We start from the raw sequence: 15,998 nt of genomic DNA on the forward strand, positions 1-15,998 counted from the left end.
TGAGGACCACCACAGGAAAGGAAGACCCAGAGTTACCTCTGCTGCAGAGGTTAACTGCACCTCAGAAATTGTAGCCCAAATAAATGCTTCAGAGTTCAAGTAACAGTCACATCTCAACATCAACTGTTCAGAGGAGACTTCGTGAATCAGGCCTTCATGGTCAAATTTCTGCAAAGAAACCACTACTAAAGGACACCAATAAGAAGAAGAGACTTGCTTGGGCCAAGAAACACGAGCAATGGACATTAGACCGGTGGAAATCTGTCCTTTGGTCTGAGGAGTCCAAATTTGAGATTTTTGGTTCCAACCGCTGTGTCTTTGTGAGATGCAGAGTAGGTGAACGGATGATCTCCGCATGTGTGGTTCCCACCGTGAAGCATGGAGGTGTGATGTTTTTATTTTTTTACTTGTGTTTAAGTCATCCGTTGTTTGGGTTAGAGGTACATTTCCTGTGGACAAATAGATAGCCACCAGTACACACTGAACTCAAACAGGCTGTAAGAGACAGTGGGGACATTTGGGACAGAGGTATGAATAATTGAATAAGATAGGTTTTTGACAATTTCTTTCTAAATTCTATAGTTTGGGTAGCACCAGTGATTTAAGTAAGAAGGTAATGTCATCTAAAACAATCTGTTTTCCATTACGTGGAACTGTGTCTAGAATTCAGTAGATCCAAGTAAATGTTTTTAGTACCGAATATTGAGCTGATAAGCCAGCACCAACTTTTTGAAGGTCCAAGCAGATGTTAAACAACAGGTTTTATATTTAGACTAAGTGTATGTCCCTGGGGCAGTTTGTACGTCAATGCAACAGGTCAAAATGACAATGATTACAAGAGAGGGGCTCTGGGATTGTTCAGCATGACGGGACACTATCATCTGATGTGTCTGAAGTATAATTCTGTATACGACTGATGGAATGTCCACTACCAAGTTTAAAAACAACATGTTTATGATTTTGTATCTCTCCCTTTGAAAGGCTTCCTAAGGCAAGTGCCTTGGGAGAGCAGTTGAAGGTACCCGGATCCAGCTGTTAAGGGAGCTTCCAAATTAATTAAGGCCTGGCCATTTTGTTTGTTTTTACCCTACGATTTTTTAGGTATAGGAAAACAAACTCATTTAACAGGGCTGACTGACCTCTAACCTCTGTTCTGACTTCCTGGCGAGGCCTGATCACCCTAACTAGAAAGACTGGAGACACTGGGTGAGATTTAAATGGGCTATGTAAACACTAATAATTAAGAAGAAGTTTATAATTTATCAATAGTCCCATGTGTGATTTGGACCACGAGAAGGACAGAGAGAGCGCTGCCCCGGAATGAGGGACACCTGTCTCTATTCTATTTTACCATTATCTTATGGGATACAATTATTTCCTTATGGAGTTATCTAGAGTTGTAATTCTAATTTGATTTGTTACTCTAATTTGTTTATTTTTGATTTAACAGGCAGTGTTGTTTTTTTGGACGCATTAATCACGATGTGAGTCATGTGTCCAAAGGGGGAATCATTACCAGTCCCCTTGGGTCCTTTGGTAATGCAAATTGATTTTCTTGGTTGACAGTTACTCCAAATGGATTGAAGTTTTCCCCAGATGCTGACCTTCTAGGCAGAGTTGCAAAGAAAAAGCCATATCTCAGACTGGCCAATTAAAATAAAAGATTAAGATGGACAGTCTGAGATATGTATTTTTCTTTGCAACTCTGCCTAGAAGGTCAGCATCCCGGAGTCGCCTCTTCACTGTTGATGTTGAGACTGGTGTTGTATATTTGTATATTTACAATTTTAGGTCAGCTATGCTGGCCTATGGAGTCCCTCAGGAAACTTAACTACCGAACCTTCCAATGATGGTATTTATAAATAAATGATCTGGGCTTCTGAAAGGACTGATCCCTATAATATATAAACAACTTTTGGAAAGCTCATTCTGAGCTAGCCATTAAAAACTATGGTCCACAGATGTAAGTGCATATGAAGAACCCTTTAACTGGAACAGAAAATGGAAAAATATGACATTGGCATCCTGTAATCCGAACCATCAACTTAAACATTTTAAATTTAACAACAAGTTTTCAGATTAAATTGGCCCTAACTCCCAAATGTTCACTCTGTCCCCTAAATCAGGTAGGCACATTCCTTCATATGATGTGGGAGTGCCCTGCAGTTAAACGCTCCTGGGACAAAGTTAAACAATTAATTTCGAAGTGCATGAATGTAAATATTTAATGCTTTGCATCTACTATGTTTATTAATAATGATGGCTCCTTGAATCTCTCAATACATCAGAGACAATTACTGCTGTCAGGCAGCACTGCCGCAAAAAATATGTTGGCAATCACCTCACTCCCAATTTGCCAGTGGCTACAGTTACTATTAGAAGTTATAACATTAGAGTTATCGACAGCGAGAATAAATTGTGCTAGTCAAGAAACAATTGAGGCCTGGACAAATACACTTGACTTAGTAAAGAACAATCTCAGCTAAATCCCAACACAAACAAATAAGCAATCTATAAAGCCCAAACACATATACATACATACACACACATATACAGTGAGGGAAAAAAGTATTTGATCCCCTGCTGATTTTGTACGTTTGCCCACTGACAAAGACATGATCAGTCTATAATTTTAATGGTAGGTTTATTTGAACAGTGAGAGACAGAATAACAACAAAAAAATCCAGAAAAACACATGTCAAAAATGTTATAAATTGATTTGCATTTTAATGAGTATTTGACCCCTCTGCAAAACATGACGTAGTACTTGGTGGCAAAACCCTTGTTGGCAATCACAGAGGCCAGACGTTTCTTGTAGTTGGCCACCAGGTTTGCACACATCTCAGGAGGGATTTTGTCCCACTCCTCTTTGCAGATCTTCTCCAAGTCATTAAGGTTTCGAGCCTGACGTTTGGCAACTCGAACCTTGAGCTCCCTCCACAGATTTTCTATGGGATTAAGGTCTAGAGACTGGCTAGGCCACTCCAGGACCTTAATGTGTTTCTTCTTGAGCCACTCATTTGTTGCCTTGGCCGTGTGTTTTGGGTCATTGTCATGCTGGAATACCCATCCACGACCCATTTTCAATGCCCTGGCTGAGGGAAGGAGGTTCTCACCCAAGATTTGACGGTACATGGCGCCGTCCATCGTCCCTTTGATGCGGTGAAGTTGTCCTGTCCCCTTAGCAGAAAAACACCCCCAAAGAATAATGTTTCCACCTCCGTGTTTGACGGTGGGGATGGTGTTCTTGGGGTCATAGGCAGCATTCCTCCTCCTCCAAACACGGCAAGTTGAGTTGATGCCAAAGAGCTCGATTTTGGTTTCATCTGACCACAACACTTTCCCCCAGTACTCCTCTGAATCATTCAGATGTTCATCGGCAATCTTCAGACGGGCCTGTATATGTGCTTTCTTGAGCAGGGGGACCTTACGGGCGCTGCAGGATTTCAGTCCTTCACGGCATAGTGTGTTACCAATTGTTTTCTTGGTGACTATGGTCCCTGCTGCCTTGAGATCACTGACAAGATCCTCCCGTGTAGTTCTGGGCTGATTCCTCACCGTTCTCATGATCATTGCAACTCACGAGGTGAGATCTTGCATGGAGCCCCAGGCCGAGGAAGATTGACAGTTATTTTGTGTTTCTTCCATTTGCGAATAATCGCACCAACTGCTGTCACCTTCTCACCAAGCTGCTTGGCGATGATCTTGTAGCCCATTCCAGCCTTGTGTAGGTCTACAATCTTGTCCCTGACATCCTTGGAGAGCTCTTTGGTCTTGGCCATGGTGGAGAGTTTGGAATCTGATTGATTGCTTCTGTGGACAGGTGTCTTTTATACAGGTAACAAACTGAGATTAGGAGCACTCCCTTTAAGAGTGTGCTCCTAATCTCAGCTCGTTACCTATATAAAAGACACCAGGGAGCCAGAAATCTTTCTGATTGAGAGGGGGTCAAATACTTATTTCCCGCATTAAAATGCAAATCAATGTATAACATTTTTTACATGCATTTTTCTGGATTTTTTTGTTGTTATTCTGTCTCTCACTGTTCAAATAAACCTACCATTAAAATTATAGACTGACCATTTCTTTGTCAGCGGGCAAATGTACAAAATCAGCAGGGGATCAAATACTTTTTTCCCCTCACTGTGTGTGTGTGTATATACATCTATACACACACACACACACATACATACATACATACATACATACATACCTATCTATCAAGGTTGCCGTTAGCCGGCTTTTGGCCGATAACATTTTTTAAAAGCCGATAAATTTCTCCCGGCCAATTGTCCGGGAGAAAAATAAATCTCATTGCAAAACTATGCGTTTTAGCCTATTGATTGATGGAAATACATTTGACTGGTCATGCTTATCGGTCTATAGGTTAGTTTGCATAACTTAGTGAAATTCAATTGGCGCGTGTACAGTATATTTGTTATGTATGTTATTTATCACATGCGTACAGCATACATATAGACCTACAGAGTCTTTGAGCGGAAAATCTGTCAGACAGCTCAAGAGCTGCTGCTACAGCATCTCAAACAGCAAATTCATAGGCAACGTAAGGCAGGCTTCATCAGCGCGTCACACACCACTTTGCAATGAGCTGGAGGCAGTATGCATTTTGAAAACATATACTTAATTGTTTGACACCTGAATGTTTTACTACAGATTATGAGGCATGTCTTACCTTCAAAGCAGCATAGCCAAAATCAGATCATATCCATGGAGGCAATTATTTTATATGAACTGTCTTTCATTGTCCAGTAGCCAAAGGCACAGTTCTAGTCATATTAGCAACCCATGCTAGTTGTTGCATATTAGATCTCCCCTCTTTCATGAAATTGCATTATAGAACGCACATTCGCGCGTAGCCTAGGAGCACCTATGCCTTGTGCGCCCTGCTGCGCTTATAATGTGAAGAAATATTAGTTTATCAACATGTTACATCAGACTCATTGCTTTTTAATGTTGACGAAGCCTACTGGTTGTACGGATTTGGGGGTGTTACTTTTTGGATCTGCGGTATGATCCTGATGATCAATGCTTTGTATTCGTGTTTTTCTTCTTTTTGAGTGGCAGCGCTCCCCCTCCATCAGCCACTAGTGTGTGTGTGTGTGAGTGTGTGTGCAATGCTCAGGCTCACCTTGTAGTGCGATGCCACATAGAGAGCCATGAGTCTCTGCAGGAAGGCTTCAGATGCCTTGTGGTAGCAGAACAGTGTGTCTCTGTTCACATAGTATCTGTACATCACAGGTTAAGGACGACAACAACAACAACTACTAAGACAATCATACAGCGTGCCATTAAAAGCCACAATACTGAATTTGTTTTACGGCCAAACAGCAGCCCTGTAAAGCTGAGGGATGGAGCTAGAGTAATAACCACTGAACAGCATTATCTATTGCAGATTGCACCATGAAAGGATACAGGTCGCAGGTCTGTGGCAGGGGGCAGCCAGAGATGACTCTGGGGATGTTTAGGCAGTCCAGACACAGCAGCTCGTTGAGCCACTTCTCTACAGGGTCTCCCATGGCATAACGGATGGACTCATGGAGGGACACCTCTTGGAGGGAGCGAGCTGGGGGAGGAGGAACACAAGAATTAAAACACATTACAGGTACAGATGCGTTAGAACAATGTAATGTATTTTTTGTAAATCTTTCTTTGCATTAGTCTTTTCATATAGCACTGACTGCAGATAGTTATTTTGTAGAAAATCTGATTTGCAATTCTTGTGTTAGTTGGTTTTACCTACGGTAGTTGAATACATTGATTGTGAGTCTGGATAAGACTAGAGTCTGCTACATGACTAAAAGGTACATATAAAATGTAGTAAGGGTGTCTTGGTCACCTGCGTTCAGCCTGGCTGTGTTGGTGCTCCTGTTCTCTGCTGACAGACTCTGCTGGCTCTCTGAACTCTGCTGCCTCAACTGTTGAATCAACTTCAGGGAGAGAGAACGACCTGTGCCCTCATACCTTTAGGGATAGAAAGAGAGGGAAGTCAGGAACACACAGACAGTTTGTGCTATGGTGCCCTTGCACTGACCCATTGTTACTTGCACGGAGAGAGCAAGGGGTAGGAAACACGCACACAGGTTTCGGAAACTCTCTCTCTCACACACAGACATATACACACACGCCACTGACCCATTGATACAGTGGCTTGCGAAAGTATTCACACCCCCTTGTCATTTTTCCTATTTTGTTGCCTTACAACCTGGAATTAAAATGGATTTTTGGGGGGTTTGTATCATTTGATTTACACAACATGCCTACCACTTTGAAGAAGATGCAAAATATGTTTTCTTGTGAAACTAGAAATAAGACAAAAAAACAGAAAACTTATTAACTATTATAACTATTCACCCCCCCAAAGTCAATACTTTGTAGAGCCACCTTTTGCAGCAATTACAGCTGCAAGTCTCTTGGTGTATGTCTCTTATAAGCTTGGCACATGTAGCCACTGGGATTTTTGCCCATTCTTCAAGGCAAAACTGCTCCAGCTCCTTCAAGTTAGATGGGTTCTGCTGGTGTACAGCAATCTTTAAGTCATACCACAGATTCTCAATTGGATTGAGGTCTGGGCTTTGTCTAGGCCATTCCAAGACATTTAAATGTTTCCCCTTAAACCACTCAAGTGTTGTTTTAGCAGTATGCTTAGGGTCATTGTCCTGCTGGAAGGTGAACCTCTGTCCCAGTCTCAAATCTCTGGAAGATAAAAAGGTTTCCCTCAAGAATTTCAAGCCATCCATCATTCCTTCAATTCTGACCAGTTTCCCAGTCCCTGCCGATGAAAAACATCCACACAGCATGATGCTGCCACCAGCATGCTTCACTGTGGGGATGGTGTTCTCGGGGTGATGAGAGGTGTTGGGTTTGCGCCAGACATAGCGTTTTCCTTGATGGCCAAAAAGCTCAATTTTAGTCTCATCTGACCAGAGTACCTTCTTCCATATGTTTGGGGAGTCTCCTACATGCCTTTTGGTGAACACCAAACGTGTTTGCTTATTTTTTTCTTTAAGCAATTGCTTTTTACTGGCCACTCTTCCGTAAAGCCCAGCTCTGTGGAGAGTATGGCTTAAAGTGGTCCTATGGACAGATACTCCAATCTCTGCTGTAGAGCTTTGCAGCTCCTTCAGGGTTATCTTTGGTGTCTTTGTTGCCTCTGATTAATGCCCTCCTTGCCTGGGCCGTGAGTTTTGGTGGGCGGCCCTCTCTTGGCAGGTTTGTTGTGGTGCCATTTTAAAATAATGGATATAAATGGTGCTCTGTGGGATGTTCAAAGTTTCTGATATTTTTTTATAACCCAACCCTGATCTGTACTTCTCCACAACTTTGTCCCTGACCTGTTTGGAGAGCTCCTTGGTCTTCATGGTGCAGCTTGCTTAGTGGTGTTGCAGACTCTGGGGCCTTTCAGAACAGGTGTATATATACTGAGATCATGTGACAGATCATGTTACACTTAGATTGCACACAGGTGGACTTTATTTAACTAATTATGTGACTTCTGAAGGTAATTGGTTGCACCAGATCTTATTTAGGAGCTTCATAGCAAAGGGGGTGAATACATATGCACGTACCTCATATCCATTATTTATTATTTTGTATAATTTTTTTAAATAAGTTATATTTTTTCATTTCACTTCACCAATTTGGACTATTTCATGTATGTCCATTACATGCAATCCAAATAAAAATCTATTTAAATTACAGGTTGTAATGCAACAAAATAGGAAAAACGCCAAGGGGGCTGAATACTTTTGCAAAGCACTGTACTTGACCAGACGGGGGGTGGTCAGGACCACATACACACACCACTGACCCGTTGATGGTGGAGGCCATGAAGACCAGGTATGGTCCCAGCAGCTTCTTGACCAGAGGAAGAGGGATGGCTGCAGCCTCATCTATCACCAGCAGCTCAGCCTGACCCAGCTTCACTGAATCAGCTGGGTGGATGTACTGAATAGTCTGTCTATGCTCCTTAAAGACGTTCACTCTAACCACGGCCTTGTTGAACTCAGGGTTCAGAGACTGGATGATCTCATAGTCCAGGTGCTCCTGGGAACGGGAGAGGGATGTTGAAGTTAGGAATAGACTTAACGAAGCTCCCATCGTCTGACATAGTTCACTCACAGACAGAAAGACTGTAGAGAGAAAGAGAAAGAAAAAAGGTTCACCTGGTACTGAAGGGCATCGAAGCCTTTGAAGATGAATTCAAACAGAGTGTGCAGGTTGTCTGGGCTGGGGGAGGTGATGAAGATGTTGGAGTAGCTGTGGAGATGGACAATATGACACTATGAGCAACAGTATGTCACAGAATGGAGTGTATGAGTTAAGGTACTCCACACAGATCACTGTTAGCGAGTCTGTGTCTCCTCCAACATAGCGACAAGCACATTTAAGTAGATTCATCAGAAACTGTAAAGACTCATGAGTGTATGTGTGAGAAAGACGAGGCAGGTGAATCAGAAGTCAACCGTACCCAAATGCCACAGCCCCAGCCACAGCCAGTCCCAGTGCTGCAGACTTGCCCCTGCCTCTAGCAGCAGTCAGAGCTACAGTGCTCCTCAGGGTCTTCTCTGAGATGGCCTCAATGAACTTCAACACCGCCTTGGCCTTGGAGGGAGAGACCGCAACAAACCATTTACATTTTAGTCATTTAGCAGACGATCATATCCAGAGCGACTTACAGTTAGTGAGTGCATACATTATTTTATTTTTCATACTGCCCCCCCGTGGGAATTGAACCCACAACCCTGGCGTTGCAAACGCCATGCTCTACCAACTGAGCTACATCCCTGCCGGCCATTCCCTCCCCTACCCTGGACGACGCAGGGCCAATTATGCGCCGCCCCATGGGTCTCCCGGTCACGGCCGACTACGACAGAGCCATAAGCTAAGAAACACACACTATGAATAACATGATCTCCACTGAGAGGTGCAAAGCTTGGATAGGAACTAGTCAATAAATGCTTTCCTACACCCATTTACCACCCCATCCCCCATTGTCTTCTGACAGGTGGCGTTACTACTATTATCACCAGTGCAGACAGATTCATGCTATCTGACATAAGACAATGTCCTATCCCCTTGATTTATATATGAGAGTATGTCCTGACCTGGTCCATGGTCTTGCAGCTGTCGACCAGCACACCAACAGGCTGCGTGTCCTGTAGAGACTCCTTTAACTCATTCAGCTCCTGTTCCCGTGGCGACAGACTGTCCTCCTGCAGGAAGGAGACAAATGATTGGTTAAAAGGTTAGTCAGGTTAGAACTCATAAGTCAAACAATGTTGTTTTTGGCTTAAGTCATGTTCACTAGGCACGAAACTGAAGGAACCTTGCTACAGTGTGCCCTAAGAAACAGAACCTAGGATTGCTGTGGAGCATGGGATTGTGTGCCTACCTGAGTCTTGGGAGGAACAGGCTTGATGTTGGCAATGTGGCTGGAAATGGGCAGGACGTTGAGCTGGTCGTCAATGACAACGCACGTCTTACAGGACGACAGAGATAGGATGAACCTGGAGGGGAGGGCAGTTAGTTACCATATAATATAATAATATGCCATTTAGCAGACGCTTTTATCCAAAGCGACTTACAGTCATGTGTGCATAAATTTTTACGTATGGGTGGTCCCGGGGATCGAACCCACTACCCTGGCGTTACAAGCGCCATGCTCTACCAATTGAGCTACAGAGGACCACAATTGGAGATGGTGTCAGTTAGGGTCATATGGCTTGTCAGTCATTTAAAAATAACAAGGAAGCCCTTGTGAGAATAGTCCTTAAGAGTTGTAATTGGGCGGCCTTATATAAACTACACTGAACAAAAATATTAAAAACGCAAGATGTAAAGTGTTGGTCCCATGTTTCATGAGCTGAAATAAAAGATCCCAGAAATGTACCATACGCACAAAAAGCTTATGTCTCTCAAATTTGGTGCACAAATTTGTTTACATCCCTGTTAGAGCATTTCTCCTTTGCCAAGATAATCCATCCACCTGACAGGTGTGGCATATCAAGAAGCTGATTAAACAGCATGATCATTACACAGGTGCACCTTGTGCTGGGGACAATAAAAGGCCACTAAAATGTGCAGTTTTGTCACACAACACAATGCCACAGATGTCTCAAGTTTTGAGGGAGCTTGCAATTGGCATGCTGACTGCAGGAACGTCCACCAGAGCTGTTGCCAGAGAATTGAATGTTAATTTCTCTACCATAAGCCGAGGTGGTTTATGTCGTTTTAGACAATTTGGCATACATCCAACCGGCCTCAAAACCGTAGACCACGTGTAACCATGCCAGCTTCTTTACCTACGAGATCGTCTGAGACCAGCCACCCGGTTTCAACTGTACCGGGCAGATGGCAGACAGTGTATATGGCGTCCTGTGGGCGAGCGGTTCGCTGATGTCAACATTGTGAACAGAGTGCCCCACGGTGGCAGTAGGGTTATGTTATGGGCAGGCATAAGCTACGGAGAACGAACACAATTGCATTTTATCGATGACAATTTGAATGCACAGCGATACCGTGACGAGATCCTGAGGCCCATTGTCGTGACATTCATCCGCCGCCATCGCCTCATGTTTCAGCATGATAATGCACAGCCCCATGTCGCAAGGATCTGTACACAATTCCTGGAAGCTGAAAATGTCTCAGTTCTTCCCGCCAATATCCAGCAACTGCGCACAGCCATTGAAGAGGAGTGGGACAACATTCCACAATCAACAGCCTGATCAACTCTATGCGAAGGAGATGTGTTGCGCTGCATGAGGCAAATTGTGGTCACATCAGATACTGACTGGTTTTCTGATCCACGCCCCAAAGTTTTTTTTTTAGGTGTCTGTGACCAACAGATGCATATCTGTATTCCCAGTTACGTGAAATCAATAGATTAGGGCCTAATTTATTTATTTCAATTGACTGACTTCCTTATATGAACAGTAACTCAGTAAAATTGTTGCATGTTGCGTTTATATTTTTGTTCAGTGTATTTGAAGACCACTGACCTCTCATTGAACCTTCCCACCACGTCCTGATGGGCCTCGGTCCTGTAGCGAGAATGAACATCCTGGGGAAGGAAAGTATACAGTGCATTCGGAAAGTATTCAGACCCCTTGACTTTTTCCACATTTTGTTACGTTACAGCCTTATTCTAAAATGGATTAAATTATTTACACACAATACCCCATAATGAGAAAGCGAAAACAGGTTTTTAGAAATGTAAAAACAGCAATATTTAGACAACAGTAGTCTTGAACTGGCTCCAACACAGCAAGAACTAAATAATACACGAGTACACAGTTCACTGAAAACATCTATGGGGCCTTACCATAGTCATTGTATACAGCTGCTTGAGTGAGTTGACCGTCCTGAGAAGAATTACCACGATCCCTCCTCCTTCTACAGTCTCCACAGTTCGAGCTAGGAGGTTGGGAGTGAGAGCCTCAAAGTCCTGTGTGAGGGAGAGAGAGAATGAGTGAGACAAAAATGTTCAGTACACATCTTGAGAGGTGAACACAAGGATTGGAAGATGTCAGGTGTTGTCAGCCAGGACGACAAGAATAAGAACAAGCATGTCTCACCTGCAGGACGCACATGCCGTAGGTGTTTCCCAGAATCTTGTGCGTCTCGTTGTAGTAACAGTAGCGGATGTTAGTGGCAGCGACAAACAGCTCAAAAGGGTCGTCTTGCTTAATGTTCAGAGTGCCGGTCTTGATCTTCTTCTGGAGCTGACGCATGCGCTTCTTTCGGTTGCTGTTAAAGTTTAGACAATAGAGCAAAATGAATCAACTCCTTTCAAAACATTCCTACTGCAAGACCTCACTCTCTAGCCTGGTCCCAGACATGTTTGTGCCATCTGGCCATGACAATTAGTGTTGCCAACTCACACATTGGGCGTGAGACACACGCATTAGACCTTCTCTTCACACCTCTTATTTCTCATGCATTGAAACAAGTACTGCTTTTATTTTCTAATTAATCCAGTTTATATTCAGTGCGTTAACTTTTCAACTGTGCCTCTAAATTGTTTTGAAATCAGAGCATATGGGCCTGCAATCCTACATCAGAAGCACTGTAACCGCGGCAGCTTAGCCCAGGAAATCCATCATTTTCCTGCCAATGTACTGTGAACCGTGGCAGATTAAAGCTTGTGATTGGTTTATTAAGAGTCCAGGACTATGGAGATTGGATGCGAGTTTGCAAAGAAACGCCCCTCAAGATTAGAGTGGAGCAGGCAGCCACGGCAGACTTCACAAGCACATTCGTTCACTGCTGAAGTTTCTGAACTCAATTGTCAAAAGAGCAGCACGGCAACTTGTAGCGCTGTTTTGTGCACATAATTGTCAACAAATGAAATTGCTGTCACTCATGTCCCTTTTGCAGAAGCCTTCCTTTTGACAGATAGATGTATTTATTTTTGTCAAATGCACAGGTTGCATCATATCTACTGGGGGGGCATTCTGTTCGTTTTGATGGAAGAGGGGAGAACAGGCCATGGCTCGGGTGGCTGAGGTCCCTGATGATCTTCTTGGCCTTCCTGCGACACCTGGTGTTGTAGGTGTCCTGGAGGGCAGGCAATGTGTACCCAATGGTGCATTCGGCTGAGCGTACCACCCTCTGTAGTAGTGCCTTATGGACAGCGGCGGTGGAGTTGCCGTACCAGGCTGTGATGCAGCCCGACAGTATGCTCTCGATGGTGCTCTTGTAGAACACTGAGGGCCCTCGGGGACAGGCCGTATTTCTTCAGCCTGTCGTGCATTCTTCACCACGGTGTCCGTGTGGTTTGACCATTTCAGCTCCTCTGAGATGTGTATGCCGTTTTTGACCGTCTCCGAAGCGGCCCTCTTGATGAGGATGCCTGGTTCTTCCTGAAGTCCACAATCAGGCCTTTTATTTTGCTGGCGTTGAGGGAGAGTTTATTTACCTGGCACCACACCTTCAGAGTGCCTACCTCCTCCCTGTAGGCAGCCTCGTCATTGTTGGTAAATCAGGCCTACTATTGTAGTGTTGTCAGCGAACTTGATGGTGGACTTGACAGCATGTGATACTAGTGATGTAATCCACCACTTGCATGAGCCCAGATCCATAGGATGCATTATTCACTTTGTTTGGACATTGGCAATTTAGCACTAGGATTATTCAGCTGTAAGAGCGAAAAGGCAGCAGCATTCAGCAGGAATTTTGGTAGGGTGAACTGATTTGTCTAACATTATTTTGCCCAAACAGATTGTGAACCCAAGTTTGTAACTGATTCTAGTCGAGGTACAATACTTTGAAAGATAATTTGGGTTGGGTGTAGGGGCAGATTCAGGCTGTGTCATCTTGTCTTCAGGAGATTTTATCTGTTTAATTTATTTGGATTTTCACAAAAGAAACCCTGCGAATAATAGCCTTTTCTGTGTTGAGGAAATGAAATCAGGAAAGGGACTAGATTTGAGGTCGCTTGAAGCTTCGGTCTCTGGTGGGGAGAGGTCGTGCCCAATCTCGCATTAGGAGGAAAATAATAAACGGTGTGTGAATGTTCATTGAAATACTGAGTGTTGAAAAAAATGTACGTTACCAGGAGGATTAGCGTTAAGAGTAAGGTGGGCACAAATAATATTACCCAAATTGGTACATGAAATTAAAAGGTGGGGGCGTAGACCGGGAGAGAAGACAATATTTAAACCACAATTAATGAAACAGTGGTGGGCACAGGAAATAGCAATAATAGAAATCTGGCTAGGAGAATTTGAGATATGGACTAGCCGTCCAGGTATATGCTTCCCCTGTAGCTCAGTTGGTAGAGCATGGCGCTTGCAACGCCAGGGTTGTGGCTTCGTTTCCCACGGGGGGCCAGAATGAAAATGTATGCACTCACTAACTGTAAGTCGCAATGGATAAGAGCGTCTGCTAAATGACGTAAAACGTATAAACAAGTATATAAAGAAATAAAAGAGAAAACTAAAAAGGAAAGTTAGGGAAGAAATGCCAATACGAAGATTAGAAGGAGAACCAGCGGCATTCAGATATAGGATAAAGGGATGTACATTAGTAGAATACACAGTGACAGCAAACATAAAAAGAATAACATATGATGTGGATATACTGAAAGACAGGAAAAGCAGATATAGGAATTTAGATACGAAAGACTTAGATTACGAAAATAGAAGGGAAGGAATATGAGAAAATAGTCATGTGGATATTAATAGGGGAAAATAGGGTGTGGTCTAGCGACCCAAGATTAAATAGACCACTGTGAAAATACCTCTGTACAGGACAATGAGATAACTTTCATGTATTTGAGATAGAATACGGGAACAAAGAATACAAAATAATAATAATACCTAGGTACAGGAGAGCGAGTGTGTTATCTTAATGGGAAGTGAAACAAGGGAACAAAGAGTAAAAATAATAATTAGAGGCACACAAGGAATAAAAACCCATTTTTGGAAAGAAGCAGAGTATGAAGATATATTAGGGGGAAGGATACCATTAACTGAGGAATACAAAAACTTTCAGCTGAGATCGCTAACAGAAATACATTTAGCAGAGACAAGAGAAGAGTGGCCATTTGTGGATTGGCCTGGAATAGTAGGAAGAAATTGGACAGTACAGAACATTGGAGAAACTCTTGAAGCAGATCAAAAAAGGTTGTATTTTATAATAATCCCAATAGATAAACAGGTTGAACCTTGGCTGACACTAGGGGAAGAGCACAATAATAAGGGAACAATTAGGCACAAGGAAAACAGTAAGGAAAATATCGTTGACCCTACACCCTAACATAGACACTGAACCAAACATAAGAATAGGAACAGGAAGGCCAAGAATACAAGGAGTAGAGACGGCAGGAACACCAGTAGAAATAATAAAGAGAAGGTTCTCATTGAATAAAGAAGAGATTGGAAAAAATTTCTGATAAATGGAAAATAAGAACCAGAAAATGGCAACAAAATCACCAAAGGAAGGGACGTTTGATGTAGCAGCGTGTGAGGAAATGGATACCATAATAAAGAACTATAAAGCAGGGAATATAGAGTTAAAGAAGAAAAAAGGAAGCCACAGGCTTCCACCCCAAAGAAAGGAAGAGAACCACACTTAGATATAGACTGTTATGAGGGACTGAGGGGCATGTTAACAAAACTGGAAAATTATGGGAAAGATTAACAAGATTATGATGGGCAAAGTGAGTGAGGATGCAAGTAATGAGGAAGATGAAGAACTTAAGACAGTGTGCTGACTCTGATCAAGAACAGAGTGAGACAGAGGGACAATTATCACAGCAAGGTGCCACGGGAGGCAAATCTATAGTAACAGAATTAGGTAAGGCACTGCAAGCCCACCTGGAAAAATCAAAAAGAGAATTAAGAAACAGAAGGACAATATAAAAGCCAGAAAAGTATGGAGCTCAATATCCCATTTTGGTAAAGGGGACACATGTTCACTATGTGCCCTGGGGATCACAGGACCTGGAAGGCCTGGTGACTAGACTGCCAAACATACATGAAGGAGCAGGAAAATGGATTAGAACATTTGAAGAACAAACAATGGGGAAGCTACTGGCGGTGGGAGACTTGAAGGCATTGCTGGCCAGGGTGGTGGGATTGGCCAAAATGGAGGACATGGTCCTCTGTAGCTCAATTGGTAGAGCATGGCACTTGTAACGCCAGGGTAGTGGGTTCGATCTCCGGGACCACCCATACGCAAAAATGTATGCACACATGACTGTAAGTCGCTTTGGATAAAAGTGTCTGCTAAATGGCATATTATTATTATTATGATGCTGATGAGTGGCCTTAGACGGACGGTGCGAAGTGTGGTGCTGGATGGAGTGACATTTGACAATTACAGGCCACTGCTATGGCAAACTCTGAGAACAGAGTAGCCAGCCAAAATAGACTCTAAAGCACTGAGAGGGGAACCATGGGGGGATAAAGAGAACCCGGCAGGTTACCTGGACGACCAGCTGAAGAGGTGACGACAAGAAGCAGAGGGAGACCCAG

At 43.3% G+C, this 15,998-nt stretch overlaps 1 protein-coding gene across 1 annotated transcript in view; it reads right to left on the reverse strand.

Moving 5' to 3' along the window:
* Positions 1–15,998, reverse strand: part of nat10 (N-acetyltransferase 10) — a 34,603-nt gene that overhangs the window by 8,680 nt on the left and 9,925 nt on the right. Inside the window, exons 4-14 of the mRNA XM_084171151.1 lie at positions 11,595–11,766; positions 11,342–11,464; positions 11,019–11,080; positions 9,413–9,527; positions 9,126–9,233; positions 8,489–8,622; positions 8,184–8,277; positions 7,829–8,064; positions 5,858–5,982; positions 5,434–5,584; positions 5,150–5,246 (exon numbers count right to left, since the gene is read on the reverse strand). Of these exons, the coding sequence (XP_084027277.1) occupies positions 5,150–5,246; positions 5,434–5,584; positions 5,858–5,982; positions 7,829–8,064; positions 8,184–8,277; positions 8,489–8,622; positions 9,126–9,233; positions 9,413–9,527; positions 11,019–11,080; positions 11,342–11,464; positions 11,595–11,766 (1,417 nt within the window). The remainder of the gene's footprint in view (positions 1–5,149; positions 5,247–5,433; positions 5,585–5,857; positions 5,983–7,828; positions 8,065–8,183; positions 8,278–8,488; positions 8,623–9,125; positions 9,234–9,412; positions 9,528–11,018; positions 11,081–11,341; positions 11,465–11,594; positions 11,767–15,998) is intronic.

Source organism: Coregonus lavaretus (genome assembly GCF_964263955.1).
Source record: "Coregonus lavaretus genome assembly, chromosome: 11".
Classification (NCBI taxonomy): Eukaryota; Metazoa; Chordata; class Actinopteri; order Salmoniformes; family Salmonidae; genus Coregonus; species Coregonus lavaretus.